Source organism: Dryobates pubescens, chromosome W (assembly GCF_014839835.1).
Source record: "Dryobates pubescens isolate bDryPub1 chromosome W, bDryPub1.pri, whole genome shotgun sequence".
NCBI classification, from domain to species: Eukaryota; Metazoa; Chordata; class Aves; order Piciformes; family Picidae; genus Dryobates; species Dryobates pubescens.
This window is the reverse complement of record NC_071656.1, coordinates 1,021,011-1,044,586: the sequence shown is the minus strand read 5'-3', so window position 1 is coordinate 1,044,586 and position 23,576 is coordinate 1,021,011. Positions and strand designations below refer to the sequence as shown.

The window sequence follows — 23,576 nt, the reverse complement described above, 5'->3', positions numbered from 1 at the left end:
AGATCTGGCCAGGCTCTAGCTTCACAGACAGAAAACTTGCAAACAGCAAGAGCAAAAAGAGCTTCATTGCTTTGCCCAATATAAAATTACACAAAATAACGTGTTTTTGCTCATCCTAGTAATTCTGATCTCTTAACATCCATGCAACAGTTAAGCAGTCACGACACTCAGTTAGAAGTTAGATGCTTTCTGTTGACATCTTGGGTCATCGTGAGTCATTGAGGTCACTGCTAAGCAGGTTTGCTGATTGTCATTTTCATGACAGTTGTGCTGTGTGTCTTGTGGTGAAAGGGTTACAGCACTTCTAGGGTAACCATGAGCTATTTTGGTTTTTTTTCTGCTATGGGGGTGTTCTCTCTTTTCCCCCCTTTTTTTTGTTTTGGTTCAGTTTTTGTTTGGCGAAATGTAAAGATGAAACTTTATCCCCTAGGATGTCTGCATTCAGAGGCACACTTAGTTAACAAAAGAGAAGACAAAGTTATCAAACAACCATAATATTCAGTCCTAATTCACATGGTGCCATGGTACATTCTTCTGAATGGCGTTTGTGATCCCAGCTGATCGATGTTCAGCTTCATGGGAAATGCAGTTTCCTCACGGTCTTGATTCTTCTGCCGTTGTTTATTGCGATGATCGCAGGTAGCAGGAAAGAAGGCTTGAGGCGACCGGCTTGGCAATTATTTTATTATTTTTTTTTTTTTTACTTTCCTAATTATTATTTGTATTTTGTCATTGTAATTTTTAATCTGTATTTTAATTTGTTATACTAATCACCTTCTTATTTTTAACTTTAATGTTTTTTTTTCTTTTTTATTTACTCTAGTATTGAATCTTTTATTTTGATCTTATATTTTTCAATTTTTTTTTTTGCATGTTTAGTTCATTTAATCTATTTTCTATTTTAATTTTGTATCTTTGCTTTTTTATTATATTTTGTAACCTGCTTTTCTATTAATTCCTTTTATTATTATTGTGCATTTTAACTTTCTTGACGTCTTCTTTTTACAGAGTTTTTGTTTTAACCTAGTAGTCTTGATAATCCTTATCTTTTATTTACCACTAGCAATTCTTACATTTTTGTTAACAGCTATTTTGTCAGCAATCCCTATGATTTTTTAGTTTATCATATTTTGTTTTAATATTTTAATTTTATTGTTGCTCTTGTTTATTACTCTGTTATTTAGTACTCTATTCTGTTATTTAGTACTCTATTTTTGTATCCAGTGTTTTTATACCTTTGTTCCATTTTGTATGTTTAAACTTTTTTCTTTGCACTTGTCACCTTTTTGTTTGCCATTTTAAAATTTTTTGTTCTTTGCATTTGTTACCTTTGTTGTTCACACCCCCTTTTTTTTTTTTTAATTTTTTTTCTTAATTTTTGTAGTCTATGTCTAAGAAAGAAATCTAAAAACCTTACATTAGCTAAAGAATACCTTAGAAAATGAATACCTATTCACTACAAACCTTAACATTATTACAATATTACATGGAGCTCCTTTGAAATGCCTAGGCAGACACAAAAACAAAGACAAGAAGGTTCGAACCAAAAGAAAATCTCACAAGGTGAACTCATCACCAAGTACTCACACCTCAGTACAACCACCATGCATTAACTTCCCACAAGTACTAAATGCATACCATTCACTATGCTCACCAGGAAAACCCAGCAAAACTCTAAATAACAAATCTTCACACCTTAGCACAATCACTATGTATTAACCACCCACAAGTGCCAAATGCGTACCAGTCATCATTCTTATTACAAAAACTTAGCAAAACTCTAAATAACAAATCTCTGAAAGACATTACAACCAGAAATGAGAAAATTAGCACTGTTGCTTTAAATCAGAGCAGAGTTGCGGCTGAAGCCGCTGGGAAGGGGGGTCGCTGGTGCGAGCCTCTGCAGGGGAAAGGGTGGGGGCCGGGCAAGCGGCCGCCGCTGGGCTGCTGCTACTGTCATTGCTGCCGGTATCAGTGGTACGTCAGTCGGTACTGCCTTGGTCGGAGCCGTCGGTATCCGCGGGGGCCGGCAGGGCTGGCGGGCAGGGTGCGGTGGTAAGAACGCCGTCACCACGAGCCCCCAAGCGCTCCGCTGTTTCTCAGAGGGGCCGTTAAGCAAAGTCGGTGCTGTTTGAATTCCTCGCTGTCGGTGTTGTGGTCCTCCGAGTCCGAGCCCTCGCTGGCGATATCAGAGAAAGGTGTTCATGAACGAGATCGAACGCACTGAGCTGCCTTTTCTCGGCTTTTTCCCGCTGGGTGCAGACAGTAGTGCTGGCTAGCAAAACGCGATGTGGCCGCCGTAAGATGTATCGGGGGCAGCCCCGGTCGATCGGTCGATACTTTGAAACACATCGTCCGGCTGCAACTCGTCCTGACAACTTGCTGTAACTGCAGCAGCCATTCTCTGTTCTAGTTTATATTTCTTAATACAGTTTATGCATTCTCGCCACGGCTTTTGCAGCTTGATCGTGACCCAGTCCCACAGTCTGTTTCCATAGTCTCTCCAAACAAGTTTCATCAGAATAACTATCTCCGCTAGCAAATTTTGTCTGACCTCTCCCGTTGTAATATTACTATCCTGCTTTTTGTTCCATAATGTAGTCCCAAGTTTCCTCCACTCTTCTCTTTCAAAACCTCATTAGGATCCTTAAAAAACCCCCATTGATACGCTATACACAATAACCCTTCTAATTCCTTTTTCAGATCAATGCCTGATACTTTGCGTTTTTCTAAAAAACACTTAAATAAATCATACGCCACCTGCCTTCCCATTTTGCTTTGGTACCTGTGCGCACAGGCAGTCTCCCCGACTGTATGGCAGTCTCCCAGACTTTGCAGCGTCTTCAGCAATCGATCCCGCTCTGCGTTTGCCCGAGCTTCTTTGGTGATCGATCGGCTCCGCTCCCCGAGCGTGCTCCCCGAGCTCGCCGCCGGTGCTGCCAGAACCGGTGCCGGTAATCTTACGACTTGGGCTTCGGTGAACGCCGCTCTCTGTCTTCGGAAGTGTCGTTCCAAAGGAAGGTCCCTGTTCAAGGCGCCACTTGCCGCAAGAAGGGGTCGCAAACGATCAATATGATCCACGAAATCCAACTTTATTGAGCATCAGACACTTCTTATATACAGTAGCCTAGCTGACAACCCCACCTTCTGCGGTTAAACATCCTGCTTTCCCATCCTGATGAGATAATCACAAGAATTCTGTTTTACATTCTTCTTTACTTGTTATCGCCTGTAAGGGCGTAGTGACCTTGCTTTGGTATCCTGTTATCCTTTGCAGGCAGCTGCAAGCACAGCTACAAGGCCACGGTGGCCTGGCTGCATCAACACACTAGCTTACTGTGAGCAGTAAATAACAAGATGGAGTGCGGCCTACATGCTCTTGTTCAAACCATAATTCCATAGAACCATGTCTTTGCAAGCCATTCCTCAACACATACGTGTTAACCCTTCTAGTTGCTCTATTGGGCAGAGATACCTTAAGTGAGCTAGGAGCAAAACCTGTTACTGATCTTATTTTGTAGCGGCTGTTGGTCAGCAGCCAACCCTCAAATTAAAATGGAAAACAGATAATCCAGTATAGGTGGAGCAATGGCCGCTGAGACAAGATAGGCTGCAAATTGTTAGAACCTTGGTACAGGAACAATTGTAATCAGGGCATATAACTCCATCCACCAGCCCTTGGAATACCCCAATTGTTACCATTCTGAAAAAATCTGGCAAATGGTGCTTATTATGTGATCTGAGAGTAATCAACTCAGTCATGGAGGAGATGGGTGCCTTACACCCTGGCCTCCCAACTCCAACCATGATTCCCCAAAATTAGGATCTGATTATCATTGATTTGAAGGACTTTTTTTTTTATGATTTATTTATACCCAGAGGACTCAGAAAAATTTGCATTTACTGTGCCATCAATTAATAAAGCAGAACCTGCCCAACGATATCAATGGGTAACCTTGCCTCAAGGAATGAAGAATTCTCCCACCTTGTGTCAAATGTATATGGCTTGGGCTTTGTCCCCATTTCGGGAGAGTCATCCTGACTTGCTCACCTACCATTATATGGATGATATTTTAATTGCAGGAAAAAAACTAGATCCTAAGAAAATATTGTCTGAGCTTCAACCCATGTTGGAAAGTAGAGGGTTGAAAATAGCACCTGAAAAAAATCAGGAAACAGCCCCTTGGAAATATTTGAGATGGATAATTAATCAGGCCTCCATTCAGCCTCAAAAAATTGAACTTACCACTAACATTTCTACTTTAACAGATGTTCAAAAACTGATGGGTGACATTCAGTGGATGCGGCCTGTCTGTGGGATAACTAATGATGACATAGCACCCTTAATGCCTCTTTTAGGGTCCTCAGTGTATGCGAATGAGAGCAGACATCTTAATGAGAGTCAACAAAATGCACTGCAAAAAATATTTGATAAGGTACTCCATGCTTTGACTTGTCATGTCTTCGAAGAAAAAGCATTATCCTTTTTAATAATTAACCGTAGCAATGAACGAACATGCATGGCTGGAATCATTTGTCAATCCTGTAAGGAAAACTGAACATTGTTGAATGTCGAGTCTTCCCCCACTGGGGTCAAGTGCCATATTGCTCCCAGGGATTCTCTCTTTCTGTTAATCCTCCCGGTTTGATTAAAATAGTTATATTTGCCTAAATACTGTACATTACCACTGTAAATATATATTCCAACTGTACATCTTGTTGATAGGTTGTAGGCGTTTTTTCATATTAAAAAAAAACTATTAATATTTTTATTAATATTCATATTTGCCATATCTTCATTATAAATTCATACAGTCATTACAGCAGAGAAGGCAGAGTTGCTGAATGCCACCTTTGCTTCAGTCTTTACTCCTAAGACTCAACTCCCCTATGAATTCAGGACCGTGGATGAAAGAGAAGATGACTGGAGGAGGGAAGACTCTCCCCAAGTCCATGGGCCCTGATGAGATGCACCCAAGAGCGTTGAGAGAGCTGGCTGATGCTGTTGCTCTAACTCTCCCCATCATTTTTGCAAAATCCTGGCAGACAGGAGAAGTGCCTGAGAATTGGAGTAGTCAGCATGGATTTACCAAGGGGAAATCATGCTTGACTATTCTGATAGCCTTCTATGATGTGATAACTGAATGGGTAGATGTAGGAAGACCAGAGGATCTAGTCTACCTTGACCTTAGTAAGGCTTTTGATGCTGCCTCCCATAACATCCTTGTGAGTTAGCTCAGGGAGTGTGGGATAGAAGAACAGACAGCGAGGTAGATTAGGAACTGGTATCCCAGTGTGGCAGTTTGATGCTGTGCCTTTAAGGAAGGGGCACACTGGCTAAATGTTTATAAAATATTTTGGTATTCTAAACGAATTTCATTGGTAGGATTGTGGGAGGAGAGATTGGACCCGGGGGAGCTGGGAACTTTCTCTCAGTCTTCCTTCCTTCACTGTCCCTCTCGGCTGGATCTGCTTCTGGGCTTCTTGCCAAAAGATAAGAACTAACTCCCTGTGCATAGGCCTCCGCTTGCTGTACTAACTCCCTTTTCGTCTCTTCTTCTACCTCTTTTGGGGGAGAAGGGAGGTAGGGGGGTGAAGGGGGCACAGGGGGAAGCCCCCTCTGTGGGGGGTCTGGTTTCTGGTTGAGTTCATTTGCTGTATATTCCTGTATATATTGTAAAATACCTGTGTTTGTTGTGTTGCATCTAATCTGTTTCCTTGTAAAATATAATCTCATTTCTCCGACTGGGTTTAGCCGTGGTCTCTTTCTCAGTGGGGGAGGGAAAGCAGAGCCTTTCCTTTCAAACCACCACACCCAGGCAGATCCTCTCTTGCCCCTGAAATGGGCAAAAGAATGACACACAAATGGATTCCAGAAGTGAGGGAAAGTTTAAATGGAAAAGCACTAAGTGTTTTAAAGAACTTGCAAGCATAGCATGGATGAGGGCATTGAGTCCATCATCAGTAAATTTGCAGATGACACCAAGCTGGGGGCAGGAGTTGATCTGCTGGAGGGTAGAGAGGCTCTGCAGAGGGACCTCGACAGGCTGGGCAGATGGGCAGAGTCCAACAGCATGAGATTTAACACATCCAAGCACCAGGTTCTGCACATTGGCCACAGCAACCCCATGCAGTGCTACAGGCTGGGGTCAGAGTGGCTGGAGAGCAGCCAGGTGGAGAGGGACCTGGGGGTGCTGGTTGATGGTAGACTGAACATGACCCTGCAGTGCGCCCAGGCAGCCAGGAGGGCCAGTGGCATCCTGGCCTGCATCAGGAACAGTGTGGCCAGCAGGAGCAGGGAGGTCATTCTGCCCCTGTACACTGCACTGGTTAGGCTGCACCTCGAGTACTGTGTCCAGTTCTGGGCCCCTCAGTTTAGGAAGGATGTTGACTTGCTGAAGCGTGTCCAGAGAAGGGCAACAAAGTTGGTGAGGGGTTTAGAACACAAGCCCTATGAGGAGAGACTGAGGAAGCTGGGGTTGCTTAGCCTGGAGAAGAGGAGACTCAGGGGTGACCTTATTGCTCTCTACAACTACCTGAAGGTGGGTTGTAGTCAGGCAGAGGTTGGTCTCTTCTCCCAGGCAACCAGCACCAGAACAAGAGGACACAGTCTCAGGCTGCGTCAGGGGAGGTTTAGGCTGGAGGTTAGGAGGAAGTTTTACACAGAGAGAGTGATTGCCCATTGGAATGGGCTGCCTGAGGAGGTGGTGGGGTTGCCGTCGCTGAGGATGTTCAGAGCGAGGCTTGACAGGATGCTTGGTTGCATGGTTTAGTTGATTAGGTGGTGTCGGATGATAGGTTGGTATGGTAGGTTGAGAGAGGGCTTAGCTCTCCCTCCTCCACAGAGTAAGAAACCACAGCTAACTCAGTCGAAGAGCAAAAGCTATATATTTACAAGCATGCAGGATTAGTGTTTGCTTATCTGAAGGCCAACTCCAGCAGTTCGCAGAAGAAGCAGGCAGGGAGAACAGGCTGAAACACCAAACTCCCCCAACTCCCAAACCGAACTCAACTGAGGAAAAAAAAAATTCCAACTGCTCTACAATCTAAAGCTGAATTTTTGTTTATCAACCAATGAAATTCATTTAGAATATCAGAATGTTTTGGTTCTAGTACCAAAAACATTAGCCAGTGTGTTCCAGCAGTGTTTGTTCTTAAAGGCACAGCCTCAAACGACCACAGTTGGACATGATGATCTCAAAGGTCTCTTCCAACCTGGTTTATTTTATTCTATAGTGACAAAAGAATCCCCAAAGCGTACAGAATCCCCCATAGCACACCCAAAAGCCTCCCCACACTTCCCTTTTCCCCACCTGAGGGTATACCCAAGACCCCCAGGGCTCGCTCTTCCCTCCTCACTGATAGGCTAGTCCCAGCTGGCCCGGTCTGAGATTGCCCTTCCCCCTTCTCCTCCTGGCATTAAGCCCAGCCAAGCCTAAGAGGCCTTGAGCGACTCCTACACCATTACCCAATAAGGAGCATCTTCCACAGGAACAGAGAGGCAAGAAAGAGGAAGTGAAAGACTTTGCAGATAGCATATTTCATACCCATAATGTCCTGTGCCCTATAAATCTATTTCTTGTGTTCACATACTGGGCCGGACACTCAGGACACAGAAGTTGTAACCTATGGGGCAGCAATGGGAGGCACCCAGCTTAAACTGCCACAACTGGTTACAAAATAGAGTCCAAAGAGTCAATCGTCAATGGTTCCAAGACCAGCTGAAGAGCTGCAACTAGTGGAGTCCCCCAATGATCAGTGCTGGGTCCAGTCCTGTTCAACATCTTCATCATTGATGAGGGGACAGAGCTTGTTTATGTAGATGATGTAACTATATAAGATGAAGAAAGCTATTGTAAAGCTGCTCTGGGGTGAAGTTTTGTACCCCCGCATGCCCAACCGGTTGCTTTGCTTGCTTTTATTGCCTTTTATTACCTTTTTAAGATCTTTTAGTGCCAATAAAACTGTTACCAAAAACTTTTACCAGGAGTCATCTATAACAGATGGTGCATTGGCCGAGAATTGTCTGAAACTTCATGTCTTTTGGACTCCAAATGAAGAGGCGCCCCACTGCATTTGCGGTGGCTTCATTGTAGTCAGAAGACGGAAAGGTCAGCACGATCAGAACTCCAATAAAAGCAAGCAAAGAATTTTTTTTTCCTTTTTTTTGTTGTTGTTTTGTTGTCCAATTGGAGTACGTGGACCCCGTAAAACTTCGTATACGAGATCCAAGCGACGATGACCATGGTGGTGAGAATACCGCTTGGGGGGGAGGATTCGGCTACATTGGGATTCGGCTACCTTAGTTTGAGTGTTTCAGTTCCGCTGTTTCAGGTTCCGCAAGGGGGGAGGTACGGTGGATCTGGCTGGTGAAGAAGAGGGGTATTCACAAGTAGGAATTATTTGGATTATTCCTCTTGCATGATTATTTGTGGTACTGTTCCACTTGCATGAGTATTTGTGGTTTATTCCACTTGCATAAGTATTTGTGGTAGCCAGGAAGAGTATTCGTGAGTAGGAATTGTTTAGATGGTTCCACTTGCATGAGTATTTGTAGTAGCCAGGGTTAGTATTCCTGAGTAGGAATTGTTTGGATTATTCCACCTGCATAAATATTTGTGGTAGTCAGGAGGAAATGGGACAAAAGAAGAGTAAGTCATCAAAGCAGGACAAAGAGAAGGCTTTACCTTCTATTCCTCCAGAGAGTCCATTAGGGCTGCTCATTCAATATTGGGAGGATGATGGACAGAGAAAAGGGAAATCAAAGGAAAGAATGATTCACTACTGTGTGGAGGTATGGCCAAAAGAACCATTAAGACCACATGTGTTTTGGCCTATTTTTGGATCTTTTGAGGATTGGATTTGCCAAGCTTTGAACCATCATGTGAATTCTATACAGTGTTTTAGTAAGGAAGAAGCTGAATATGTTGCTATTTGGATTAGTGTTGTAGTTTGAGTTGGGTGCCCCCCTGGTGCATTCACTTCCTGTGTCCAGAAGTCCAGCCCAGAGGGATGGACACAGGAAATTGTGTATTTCCTACCATAATTCTTTGCACCACTATAAGATCCAGTGCGGGGTCTGGCACTTTCTCTTTCCTTCCCTCTCCGAGACTTGGTAACTGGGGGAGAGATCTCCCGGCCATGGCCTGATTGGGCCCAAGGCCACAGGGGGATGGGCAGTCTCAGGCCTGGCCAGCTGAGACTAGCCCAGCAGAGGGAGGGGGAAGAAGGAGCCCTGGGGGTTTTGGATGCACCCTCAGGTGGGGATGGGATCTTTCTTTGTCACTGCGCTTTGGGTTTTCTGTAACATTCACTGCTTTCTATTTAAACTTTCATCACTTTTGCAATCCGTTTGTCTGAGTCGTTATTTCTGCCTGTGGTGGGGAGGGGATCTGCCCCAACCCATTACAATTAGGGTCTCACGTCCCTCTCCTCTTCCAATATTAGAGACTTAGGATAAGGACAAAGACAAGGAGAAGGAGAAATGGGAACCCCTGGATAACCTACCACCACCTTTTCACCAGAACAGGGGTCAAGGTCCCCTAAATCAAATAGCCCCAGAACCAACTTCTCCTTCACCCACCCGAACAATAAAGAGTGAGAAATGACAGGAATGAACAAGAGGGAGACAGTGCAGGATTACATCCACTCAGGAAAGTGCCTATGGGGGGGCAGCAAGGAGGAATAGGGTTTGTGACTGTACCTCTCAGTACATCAGATGTCAGCAGTTTTAAGAAAGAGATGGGTACCTTACTGGATGATCCCTTAGGTGTAGCTGAGAGACTGGACCAATTTTTGGGTCCCAATATCACAGTATCACAGTATAACCAAGGTTGGAATAGACCCCAAGGATCACCAAGTCCAACCTGTCCCAACAGACCCCACAACTAGACCATGGCACCAAGTGCCACGTCCAATCTCCCCTTGAACACCTCCAGGGACGGCGACTCCACCACCTCCCTGGGGGGCCCATTCCAATGACGAATGACTCGCTCGGTGAAGAACTTTTTCCTCACCTCGAGTCTAAACCTCCCCTGGCACAGCTTGAGACTGTGTCCCCCTGTTCTGGTGCTGGTTGCCTGGGAGAAGAGACCAACCCCCTCCTGCCTACAACCACCTTTCAGGTAGTTGTAGAGGGCAAAGAGGTCACCCCTGAACCTCCTCTTCTCCAGGCTAAACAATCCCAGCTCCCTCAGCCTCTCCTCATAGGGCTTGTGCTCAAGGCCTCTCCCCAGCCTTGTTGCCCTTCTCTGGACACGTTCAAGTGTCTCAATGTCCTTCTTAAACTGAGGGGCTCAGAACTGGACACAGTACTCAAGCTGTGGCCTAACCAATGCAGAGTACAGGGGCACAATGACCTCCCTGCTCCTGCTGGCCACACTATTCTTAATACAGGCCAGGATGCCATTGGCCCTCTTGGCCACCTGGGCACACTGCAGGCTCATGTTTAGGCAGGTGTCAATCATCACCCCCAGGTCCCTCTGTTTGGCAGCTCTCCAGCCACTCTGACCCCAGCCTGTAGCTCTGCATGGGGTTGCCGTGGCCAAAGTGCAGCACCCGGCACTTGGACTTGTTAAATGCCATGCCATTAGACTCTGCCCATCTGTCCAGTCGGTCGAGGTCCCTCTGCAGAGCCTTTCTACCCTCTAACTGACCAGCATCTGTTCCCAACTTGGTGTCATCTGCAAACTTGCTGATGACTGACTCAACCCCCTCATCCAGATCATCAATGAAGATGTTAAAGAGGATGGGGCCCAGCACTGATCCCTGGGGGACGCCACTGGTGACTGGCCGCCAGCCGGATGTGGCACCATTCACCACCACTCTCTGGGCTCGGCCCTCCAGCCAGTTCCTAACCCAGCACAGAGTGTTGCGGTCCAAACCACGAGCTGACAGCTTAGCCAGCAGTTTACTGTGGGGGATGGTGTCAAAGGCCTTGCTGAAGTCCAGGTAGACTACATCCAGAGGCCTCCCCACATCCACCAGACGGGTCACCTGATCATAGAAGGAGATCAGGTTGGAGAGGCAGGACCTGCCCTTCCTAAATCCATGTTGGCTGGACCTGAGCCCTTGGCCATCCTTCAGATGCACAGTTATTGCCGCCAGGATAATCTGTTCCATCACTTTCCCTGGCACTGAGGTCAGGCTGACTGGTCTGTAGTTTCCAGGTTCCTCCATCTTGTGGATGGGGACCACATTGGCCAGTTTCCAGTCATCTGGGACCTCTCCAGTGAGCCAGGACTGGAGGAAAATGATGGAGAGCAGCTTGGCCAGCTCATCTGCCAGCTCTCTCAGCACCCTAGGATGGATCCCATCCGGTCCCATGGACTTGTGGGTGTCCAAGTGGCTCAGCAGGTCCCAAACTAATTCCTCATGGATTTTTGGGGCATTACACTGCTCCCCGACCCTATTACCCAGCTCAGGAGTCCATTCATCCTGGACTCCTACCTTGCTGTTAAACATCGAGGCAAAGAAGGCGTTCAGGACCTCAGCCTTTTCCTCATCTTCGGTCACCGTGTTCCCCTCCAGGTCCAATAAGGAGTGGAGATTCTTCTTGCCCTTCTTTTTAGTGTTGATATATTTGTAAAATTGCTTTTTACATAGAATACATAGAAAAAAACATGTTGGAAGAGACCTTCAAGATCACCGCGTCCAACCCATCAACCAATCAAACACCACCCAAACAACTAACCCACGGCACCAAGCACCCCATCAAGTCTCCTCCTGAAAACCTCCAGTGATGGAGACTCCACCACCTCCCCAGGCAGCCCATTCCAATGGGCAATCACTCTTTCTGTATACAACTTTTTCCTAACATCTAGCCTGAACCTCCCCTGGTGCAGCCTGAGACTGTGTCCTCTTGTTCTGGCACTGGCCACCTGGGAGAAGAGACCAACATCCGTCTGTCTACAACCTCCCTTCAGGTAGTTGTAGAGAGTAATAAGGTCACCCCTCTTCTCCAGGCTAAGCAACCCCAGCTCCCCCAGGTCCCTCTCCTTGTAGGGCTTATGTTCTAAACCCCTCACCAACTTTGTTGCTCTTCTCTGGACTCGTTCCAGCAAGTCAACATCCTTCCTAAACTGAGGCACCCAGAACTGGACACAGTACTCGAGGTGCGGCCTAACCAATGCAGTGTACAGGGGCACAACAACCTCCCTGCTCCTGCTGGCCACACTGTTCCTGATGCAGGCCAGGATGCCATTGGCCCTCTTAGCTGCCTGGGCACACTGCAGGCTCATTTTCAGTCTACCATCAACCAGCACCCCCAGGTCCCTCTCAGCCTGACTGCTCTCCAGCCGCTCTGACCCCAGCCTGTAACTCTGCATGGGGTTGTTGTGCCCAATGTGCAGAACCCGACAATTGGATGTGTTCAATCTCATGCCGTTGGATTCTGCCCATCTGTCCAGCCTGTCGAGGTCCCTCTGCAGAGCCTCTCGACCCTCCAGCAGACCAACTCCTGCCCCCAGCTTGGTGTCGTCAGCAAATTTACTGATGATGGACTCAATGTCCTCGTCCAGATCATCAATAAAGATGTTAAAGAGCATGGGGCCCAGTACTGATCCCTGGGGCACACCACTAGTGACTGGCCGCCAGCTGGATGTGGCACCATTCACCACCACTCTCTGGGCTCGGCCCTCCAGCCAGTTCCTAACCCATCGCAGTGTGCTCCCATCCAAGCCATGGGCTGACAGCTTGGCCAGGAGTTTGCTATGGGGAATGGTGTCAAAGGCCTTGCTGAGGTCCAGGTAGACTACATCCACAGGCCTCCCCACATCCACCAGGCGGGTCACCTGATCATAGAAGGAGATCAGGTTGGTCAGGCAGGACCTGCCCTTCCTAAACCCATGCTGGCTGGGCCTGATCCCTTGGCCATCCTCTGAGTGCTGTGTGATTGCACTCAGGATGACCTGTTCCATAATCTTTCCTGGCACTGAGGTCAGGCTGACAGGCCTGTAATTCCCTGGCTCATCCAACCGGCCCTTCTTGTGGATGGGTACCACGTTGGCCAGCTTCCAGTCATCTGGGATCTCTCCAGTGAGCCAGGACTGATGAAAAGTGATGGATAGTGGCTTGGCCAGCTCATCTGCCAGCTCTCTCAGCACTCTAGGATGCATCCCATCTGGTCCCATGGACTTGTGGGGGTCTAAGCTGCTGAGGAGAGCTCCTACCACTTGCTCATGGAACACAGGGAAACTATGCAGCTCCCTGGCTCCTTCTGCCAGCTCTGCAGGCCAGCTGTCTGGTAGACGTTCTTTCCCGCTAGTAAAAATTGAGGTAAAGGAGGTGTTAAGTACCTCTGCCTTTTCCTCATCCTGTGTTACAACATTTCCCTCCATGTCAACCAAGGAGTGGAGGTTGTCCCTGCCCTTCCTCTTGCTATTAATATATTTATAGAAGGACTTTTTGTTGTCCTTCACATCAGAGGCCAGTTTAAGTTCCAAATGTGCTTTTGCCTCCCTAATTTTCCTCCTACATGCCCTAGCAACCTCTTTAAACATTCCATGGGTTGCCTCACCTTTCTTCCAAAGACGATACACCCTCTTTTTTTCCCTTAGTTCTGTTAAAAGTTCATTACACAACCAGGCTGGCCGTCTGCCCCGGTGGCTCCTCTTCCGGCACACTGGCACAGCCTGCTCCTGAGCCTTCATCAGTTCCTCCTTGAAGCAGGTCCAGCCCTCCTGGACCCCTTTATTTTTAAGGGCTTTCTCCCAAGGAACCCTCTGAATTAGTTCCTTGAGCAACCTGAAGTCTGCCCTCCGGAAGTCCAGAGTGGAGGTCTTCTTGCTGCCCCTCTTAGTTTGACCAAATACCGAAAATTCAATTATTTCATGCTCGCTGGCCCCTAAACAGCCTCCGACCACCACATCACCCACCAGCCCTTCCCTGTTGGTGAAGAGGAGGTCAAGCATAGCCTTGCCCCTGGTAGGCTCACGCAGCACCTGGGAGGTGCCAGTTTCAGTTCCATCTGGGCCTTTGCCTCTCTAATTTTATTCCTACATAATCTAACCACTTCCTTGAACATACCTCGAGAAGCCTTCCCCTCCTTCCAAAGGTGATACAGCCTCTTTTTTTCCCTTAAATCCTCCAGGAGCTGCTTGCTCATCCAGGCCGGTTGCCTTCCCCACCGGCTCATCTTTCGGCACATGGGAACCGCCAGTTCCTTTGCCTTCAAGAGCTCCTGTTTGAAGTAGGTCCAACCCTCCTGGACCCCTCAGTTCACGAGGGTTGGTACCCAGGGAACTTTACAAATAAGTTTCTTAAAGAGGCTGAAGTTTGCCCTCCGGAAGTCCAAGGTGAAGGTTCTGTTGGTGCTTGCATATACTTGGAAAGAGATGCAGTCTATTTTGAGTATTCTATTCACTGCAGAGGAAAGAAACATGATTAGACAGGCTGGTATGAAAATATGGGAGAGGCAGAATCAGGGGGGGCCACCAGGAGATCAGAAATGGCATACTCAAGATCCTGGGTGGGATCAGCAGCAGTTTCAAGGGAGACATAATATGGGAGACCTGAGGACTATAATAATAGAAGGAATCAAAGAAGCTGTACCGAGGGGCCAGAATTTTGATAAAGCCTTTAGAGAGCAACAGAGGAAGGATGAATCTCCCATGGAGTGGATGGGAAGATTAAAGAAAGATTTGCAGATGTACTCTGGTATAGACCCCAATGTTGCCGTTGGAGTGATACTTCTCAGGACATAGTTTGTGGCAAAATCATGGGGAGATATTAGAAAGAAACTGGAAAAGATCGAGGATTGGCAAGACAGGGGATTAGAGGAGTTACTATGGGAAGCTCTGAAAGTATATGTAAAGAGGAATGAAGAAAAACAAAAAGCAGTGGCTAAACTGTTTGTGACTGCTGTAAGGGAAAGTCAGAAATCGGGCAGCTGCTCAGACCTTTGGGGTACTATCGATCATGGATAGAGGTGTCTGGGGCTGTATATTTTGGGGACAAGAATATCAAATGAGTCCCCAGAAGGAGGAGGTAATCTTTTTTTTGGTAGATATGGGAGCAGAAAAATCAATTATGCAAAAGACTCCTAAGAGGGTTCAGAAGGAAAAAACCCCAGCAACAGTAATTGAAGTTAAAGGGGAACCTTTTAAGGTGCCCCTGCTTGAAAAAATAGAAATAGAATCTGAAAAAGGATTTAAGTGATTTGTTAGTTGTTTCAGAGACTGAATACACTCTCTTGGGAGAGATCTTTTTTTATTTTATCAACAACAGATTACAGCTGTCCGGACTGCAGAAAAAGGGTGGACACATGTGTCGCGAGTGAAAGGACAGTAACCTCCGAGCCTGGAGAGATTAGAGTGACTCTACAGAGAAAGCAAAACTGACATCAGCATGAATTCCACGCCACTTATACAGGTGATTGGAAGCATCTCCGAGACTGCAGTTAGTGCTGACAGATAAGTACTCAATATAATACTGTAACATCTCAGTCTGAAAGCTCCGGAACTTACAAGACAGCCCCACCTCCTGAAATACATGCAATAGCGTGTGATATTGAATCTGTGTTGCAAGAGAACATTGAGGAATATCCCCATTTCATTCTGCGTATAAAGCATCCTAGAACTCATGGGAGATGGGTAACTTGTAAATGTTTTAAATGTTGTAAGAAATGGTCTTGTATCTCTTACAATTGAGAAGTATTTTGTCCTGAATGCTGTAACTGTAAAACTAGGCCCGAAAATAGGCAGTTTGGATTGATAAATAACGAGACCTTATTTTGTGATAAAGAAAAAGGATTTAAATCCCCTTGGAAAATTCTTGAAAGGGATTGGCATAATTGGGAAATAAAGGCTAGAGAAATTTTTGTTAGGGATACCAAGAATAATTAGAATAGAATAGAATAGAAAGAGTAAACCAGCTTGGAGGAGACCTTCAAGATCATCGTGTCCAACTTATCGGCCAATCCAACCCACCTAGTCAACTAGGCCATGGCACCAAGCACCCTATCAACCCTCTTGAACACCTCCAGGGATGGTGACTCCACCACCTCCCCGGGCAGCCCATTCCAATGGGCAATCACTCTCTCTGTATAGAACTTCTTCCTGACATCCAGCCTAAAACTCCCCTGGTGCAGCCTGAGACTGTGTCCTCTTGTTCTGGTGCTGCTTGTCTGGGAGAAGAGACCAACCTCCGCCTGTCTACAACCTCCCTTCAGGTAGTTGTAGAGAGCAATAAGTCTCCTCTTCTCCAGGCTAAGCAATCCCAGCTCCTTCGATCTCTCCTCATGGGGCTTGTGTTCCAAACCCCCTCAACAACTTCATTGCCCTTCTCTGGACACGCTCCAGCAAGTCAACATCCTTCCTAAACTGAGGGGCCCAGAACTGGACACAGTACTTGAGGTGCGGCCTAACCAGTGCAGCATACAGGGAGAGAATGACCTCCCTGCTCCTGCTGGCCACAATATTCCTGATGCAGGCCAGGATGCAATTTGCCCTCTTGGCTGCTCTCCAGTCACTTTGACTCCAGCCTGTAGCACTGCATGGGGTTGCTGTGGCCATTGTGCAGAACCTGGCACTTGGATGTGTTAAATCTCATGCCGCTGGATTCTGCCCATCAGTCCAGCCTGTCCAGGTCCCTCTGCAAAGCCTCTCGGTCCTCCAGCCAGTTCCTAACCCAGATATAATCTAGATTGCTTTAAAATGAAGCCCTTTATTGTCTGTTGAGGCACAATTTGACTCTACCTTATCATAAAATATTCAGTTACATTTTATAATCTTACCAATGCATATCTAACTCTGAATAAATCTGTTCAAAACAGTTGTACAAAATTAGGTCAATGGTTTTGTTTTACCACTGTAATTATGGAGCTTCCACCATGATCCAATAGAAATAGTTTCTGGTTCTGATAAAGTACAGGCTGATAAACACCCTTCAATTAAATAGTCAGTGCTTTCTGAAAAAAACACTGACACAAAGGAAACATCTTATTTTTAAAACTTAAATTGAGATGTAAGGTTAACAAGACAACACCCACTTCATAACTTTAAACATATTTTACAGTTTCAAAAGCTACGGGACTATAGCCAGATATGGCGACGATGGAGGTTCTTGGAATCAATACGGCTGACCAATATGATCGGGTATTGATCCTTTATTGTTCCAGTATTGCAGGCCTATTGCTCAGGCCTATGGTGAAAGCATGGAAGGAGAGGAGACAGGACAGGCAGGAAAAGAAAGAAGAAGTGCGTAGCAAGGAAACTGCTACAATTTATATAACCTTGGTATGCCTTGTTGGCATGGACTCATTGGTCCTCTATGAGTGACCACACATCAACATTATTGTAGATTATTGGTCCAACTATGGATGACACGTGAGGTTTGTTGATGCAGGTGCATGTCCTGTTGTCCCGAGATAACTCACTATGTTTCTAGCTACCAGCGTCTTGTTTTAGTTACAGTGCTGCAGGCACATCACTGTTTTGGCATACTGGTAGCTGGCTCTGCACTTCTGCTGAGCATGGCCTACCACCATGTCAGGCTCTTAGGCCTGAACTGCCAGATTGCTCACACCACTCATAACTGGTGTTCCCACACGGGACAGCTAAGTTACATTTGCCAATCTGCTTTTGTGGTAGTGAGAGAAGTTCAGTTCTCACACACACACACAGAAACCACGGCTAACTCAGTCAGAAAAGCAAAACAGAAGGGCTATATTTACAAGCAGGATGAAATGTGATGAATATATTCACAATATACAGTATTTACAGTATATACAAAAGTATACAGCAAAGAACAACACAGAAAACCTGCTCCTCCTCGCTGGAGGAGGGTCCCCCCCAAACATCCCTTTTCCCCCTTCCTCCCTTTTTTCCAAAAAGAGAGAGAAAAGTAATTATTAAGAGGGAAATTCTATTAGTTCAAAGCATATGCTAAGAGAAGAAAAAGAATTAGTCTCTTATCTCCTTAGTTGAAGGTCAGCACCAAGCACAGAGAGAAAAACAGCTGTTCAGACTCAGATGCCAGACAGAGACTGACTGCACAGACTAAAACTTAGTTACATTGCTACCAATCTACCAATTAAATTCATTTAGAATTATCTTTGTTTTTCCTTTTTACACCAAACATTCAGCTAGAGTGTTCCAGTAGCTGTCCTTCTTAAAGGCATAGCCTAAAACTGTTGCAGCTTTCCATTTTGAAAGCTTTATTTCATTTTGTAGGAAAGAACATCAGCTTCCATGCCTTCGCTAATACCTGCTGAAAGTAGACCATGTAGAGGGAGCAACCATTCAGAGTATATGCTCTTTAAATACACTTCTTCAGGGATCTACTGAGCTCTTTGACCTCTATTTTATCTCACACATCTTCAATTGCCCTCTCTTCTTAGTCCCTCATCTATGAGCTTCAACTCAGCATTTTACTACCTCTCAAGTACGTCTTATTCAACGAGTCAAACTCTTGTTTGCTCCTAAACATTTCTTCACTCCTGCCATTGAACAGTCACTTAAACATTTATCATCTATGCAACTACCTAGAAATTAAGACTATAAGTTATTGCCAGGATACATGCCAATGTAAGGTTTGATCATCAAAAACTGTCAGTAAAGCTAAGCAATATATTGCTTCTAAAAGCAGCACTAATCAAGTTATTCTCAGCTTCCTTATCCCATCAGACTGCCAAGGCATCTGTTACATCAAGTCCCATTCATTCCTGCATTTATATTTTATCAAGAAAAACGCATGATGGCTCTTACATATGATTTGCAATTTACAAAGCTAAAAACAATTACATGTTTTATGTCATCCTCATCCCTCTGCTCTAGAAGCAAAATTGAAGTTTCATGATTCTACGTAGCATAGTTACACTAAATCCAAATGCAGAATATAATGGACTAATTTTTATACCCAAGACACTAATTGTAGTGAGTTTGCAAGGTTTCAGCCTACAACCTAAATCAATAGAGGATCTGAGACTCATTTTGCACATACAACAGCATCAATATAGCCAGTTGTCCAAGTTGCCATTGATCATAACAGTATTTTAGAATAAAAGCATTCCAGGCTTCCTTCATTTAGCTAATATATTAAATAATTCATTTAGAATACTAATTTTACCCTGTTGTTGAACTAAAAAAACCCACCAAACAATAAAAAGCAGTGGACTCAGTAGAATTGTCTTGAAGCACAAGTCATGCTTAATGCAGTCACTGAGGCCAGCTTTGTAACTATGCAGATGAGTATCTTACTAAGACCTACTTTTTCACTCTCCCAAAACAGCATACTGTATCTCTCAAACACAAGAAGGAAAATAAGTGCTCCATTGAGACAACTGCTGCATGTATAATCAATAGCTTGCTGTAAGGTCCTTCACATAACTTTACTGACTAAATCATGTTTTCCAGAAGATTATCTGCAGACATTTTTGCTGATGAATTCTTACAGTAATTTTATCTGCCATCCTTTCATGGACAAAACCACAGAACACTGGCAAAAATAACCAGCCCTCAAGCATATGAAATCCTGAAGACCATATTATCTGCATTTATTTATACTTTCCATAAATGCACTAGCTATAACATCATTAATCACTGAACATGAACTGGTGCTCTATGTGCTTTAGGTCAAAATATCAAAGCTGAGTGTAGAAATTAAATACTAAGAAAGCTCACCAGCTGTTCTTGACAAGGGTAAGCTAGAAGGTGATTTGCTGAAGAGAGTTTGTACTGCCACTACACCTTATACACACAGCTGAATATTAGTATGCAGAGAGAATACAAGCCACTAATATAAAATAAGAGTCAAACTTTAAGTATGAGGAAACAAACTCGAGAGATCCAGTGCTGGTAAAAGCCTACAACCTAAACCCTTGTTTTTAAGACAAGCTTTTAAAAAAAATCCACAAAAATAATTAGAATCCATGCAAATTTGAATCATAAGATTCATAGAATTGTTTGGGTTGGAATGGACCTTAAACACTAACTCAAATGCCCCACCTTCCACTAGACCAGATTGCTCAAGGCCTAATCCAACCTGGCTTTGAACACCTCCATAGAGGAAACATCCATGACCTCCCCAGGCAACCTCTTCCAGTGTCTCACCACCCTCACTCTAAAGAATTTCTTTCTAATATCTAGTCTCAATCTACCCTCCTCAAGCTTCAATCCATTCCCTCTCATCCCCTATCACTACAAGCCCTTGTAAAACATCCCTTCCCAGCTTTCTTGTAGCCCCCCTTCAGGTACTGGAAGGCTGCTATAAGGTCTCCCAGAGCCACCTTTCCTCCAGGACAAACTCTTTCACAACTACTCTGAGGCTTATTCCATTTCTGAAAGCAAACAAAGCCAAGTCCATACTATATGTCCTAGAAAAGACTGAATCTTATCACCCCTTGGCTTTATTTTCACAGTGAACTCCTATCTTAAATGTAAAGAGACAAGAAACTGTGCACTCCTGTCATTCCTCATTGCTTGCAAACAGAAATTAAGTGCAAGTAAAATGGAAAAAAACACAGAAGTCTCAACTTCCAAAATAAAAACCCCTACTTCTGACTTTACCAGTCCTGAACAAACAATGATTAAATTTATGTTAATTTTTTTAAAAATAACGTACTTTAAAAAAATAAAACCCTTCAATGGTTTTCGTAAAAAAACTCTAAAAATGTATTTTAAAAAAATAATTTAAAAAATGTCTAAAGCTCAACTCCATCTGGGCAGAACAGAAGGACACAGTCCAGGAACAGCAACAGCTTCCCTTCGGAAAGTAGTAGACACATTTGCAGGCTGCCTGCGAAGTAAAATCCGCTGCGGACAAGGCCGAGAGTGAGCCCAGTACAGTTCAAACCCGAGCCGCAGCTCCGGGACCTCTGCCACAGCTTGGCGTGGTTCAGCGAACAAAAGGCGAGTAACAGCCGCAACTGAGCCACCGTCGGGGGACGGTCCGTCACAGCACAGGCGGCGGAGCCGCCATCCCGCCTTACTCTCCAATTGTCGAGCCGGCTGTGAGAAACAAGAATCTCTTTTGTCTAGCTTCTCCTTTTGGGGAAGGGGTGGACGGATGGGGACGATGACGAAGGAAGGAGGAAGGGATAACAGAAAGCTGAAGCGAACACAAATAAACAAAAATGAGAACAAAGTGTCCAGACATCGCCACCGCCTCCTTGAGGCACCGCCGAACGGCGATGAGCTCAGTACGGCCGGGCCGCAAAAAGCGCAGGCGCACCACTCCCCACAGAAATTTCCTGGGGAAACTATAAACTCCCTCCCCCCTGGATGGAACCAACTTCTAATGCTCTTTAAACAGTAGCAGGGAGGAGTTAACGAAGTAAGCTAACCCGCAGCGGGTGAAAAGCGGCAGCAGGCGGCAGCGGCGGGTTAGAGGGATAGTATCGTTCCAGGAGAAGGAAGAACAGCGCTTTCCTCCTCATCTCACCGTTGTCACGTAGGGGCTCATCCCAAAATAACTCCTATGCCCCATAGCACCCGAGCTGCAGCAGCTCCCCACCATCACTCCGAATGAAGGGCCTTTCCCGACGCGCCCCCTCCCCCGGCAGCAGGGTTTGGGCGGATCGCGCCCCCACCCTCTGGCTCGCCGCCGCTGCCCTAGAAATGCCTTTGTTCGCGGCTGGCTTCCCGCTCCTGGAGTCTTGTACCCTCTTATTTCGTTATTTTAGACAGCAGCACATCCCACCCTCTTCTCCCCCGTCGGCCGCCTTCTGCTGATTCATTTCCACTGGCAGTCCGGGAGCGGAGGAAACATCTCCTCGCTACTGTAGCTCGGAATATGGTGCTAACCCGGATTTCAGAGAGTGGGAGCTGGGAATGAGCAGAGCCAAACAGGATTACACACTGGATTACAGTTGGAAGAGTTAAAAAGACAGGCGAGGGACAGCGTGCCCGGCCCACCTAGCGGAGAGGCCCGTGGATGTGTCACAAAGCGAGATGAAGGAGTTATTCCGTGTTCTGGATGCGAGCAGCATGAGGCGGAGTAAATTGCCCCTTCCGAATTAAAACCTAGGAGTAAAGGGTTCGTGCAGGCCGGGCCGCGGGGGGGCAGCTAGGAGCACGCCAAGGATGCGAAGCGGCTCCGGCCGCTGGGGCCACACAGGGAGGGAAGCGGCTCCCTGGATAGCAGACGGGCGACACACAGGGGTAGACTCGCGGCTGAAGAGGCCAGCGGCGAAATGCCCAAGTGGCCGCGGCCCGGCTCCGCAGCGCGGTCCCGGACGGTGACTCACCGACTTGTAGGACGTTATCGACACAGCCGCCGTCTAGCAGAGCAATACCCCTGCGGAAGGACAGAAGGTTCTCGTCGGTGGCGGCGGTGTCCGCACCCCCACTGGGCGCGGTACCAGAGGTGGTCCCCCCAGGGACGGCAGTGTAGTCCTCAGCGCCAGTGTTGAAGGAAGAGTACATGCAGATCTCCCTCTCGCTGCGAGGGAAGGACCAATAGACAATCCTGCGCTGCACCGGTTCCGGAATCCGCTCGAACCGCTCCTCCACCCGCTGAAAAGGCCACTTCTCTGCCACCTTACGAGCTGCGATGTCCAGTAGGGTCTCAGGGCTCTGGCTCTTGCCGAACGGCAGAAGCCCCAAAGCGGCAGCGGCGGCGGCGGCAGCAGCGGCGGCGGCGGGTCCGGCGCAGAGCGCCCCGCTACCGAGTCCGGTGCCGCCTACTAGCTGGCCTGGCCGGCATCCAGAGCCATAGCCGGGTCTACTACAGAGACGCTTAGCAGGGAGAGGAAGCTGACCACGCTCCGCCATGTTTGCGCCGCTTCTAAGCGGATAGCGGAAGTGGCTGTACCCTATAAACAACACCAGGAAGACAGCAAGCGGCCGCAAGCCATCTCCTGGGTTATGCCTCCTCTTCCCTTATATGGCTGTAGAGGGCGGTACCAACTGCCTTGCCCACGGCAGAGGGAGAAGCCTTATGCAAATCGACACCACAAACAAATAGAATGGTTTGAAGAAAATTAATTTCGCGCGCTGGTGGGGGATGGTACGTACGCTCCCAGCGCGGGGACGCCACGCAGACGTATTACTTTTTTTCTTTTCACCTGTCTGCTGACAGACGTGCAAGCCCAAGACCGCCTTGCGCCAAAAGGGGGCGTGACTGGTGGAATGGAATGCGGAGGTGGGTTTGCTGTGGCTTTAATTCGGTCATCTCTGCTAGGAAAGCTAGGAGGGAGGTGAGTAGATAGATAAATAAGTGAGCATTGTGCTCTGTAACCGGAAAATAGGTAACGGCTGAGGCAGCCATCCTTGCTCGCGGAAACGCGGGCGCTGGCCTACCTCCAGTGCCTTGCCCGGGGAAGCAGAGCGATGATTGCCTTTTGTCGGAACTCCGTGGGAATTGAAAGCTATTGGAATGCGGCTGAAGCGTGTCGGAAGGCAGGTAGGAGGCACCCGCGGGCGACCCCACATGAGGTGGAGTGTCCTGGATTGGGTTCCTGTCTCAGTGGGTGGCCTAAATGGGCGAAGCTGGGGTGGCATTGTCAGGATGCTGGCTCTCTGGGGTATGAGCCGGAGTAGCTGACCTCACGCATGCCTGCAAGCCCTTAAGACTGCTCAGTGAGGTGCGCCCCACATTTTCTCCTTCTGTTAGAGGCCACTACGGGAGCTACAGGTATT

The 23,576-nt window shown here is 46.7% G+C and overlaps 1 protein-coding gene across 1 annotated transcript in view; it reads right to left on the bottom strand.

Moving 5' to 3' along the window:
- LOC104306805 (zinc finger SWIM domain-containing protein 6) overlaps window positions 1-22,710 on the bottom strand; it is a 368,533-nt gene extending 345,823 nt beyond the window's left edge. Inside the window, exon 1 of the mRNA XM_054177738.1 lies at window positions 22,184-22,710. Within this exon, the coding sequence (XP_054033713.1) occupies window positions 22,184-22,709 (526 nt within the window). The 5' untranslated portion in view covers window position 22,710. The remainder of the gene's footprint in view (window positions 1-22,183) is intronic.
- Window positions 22,711-23,576: the final 866 nt, after the last annotated feature.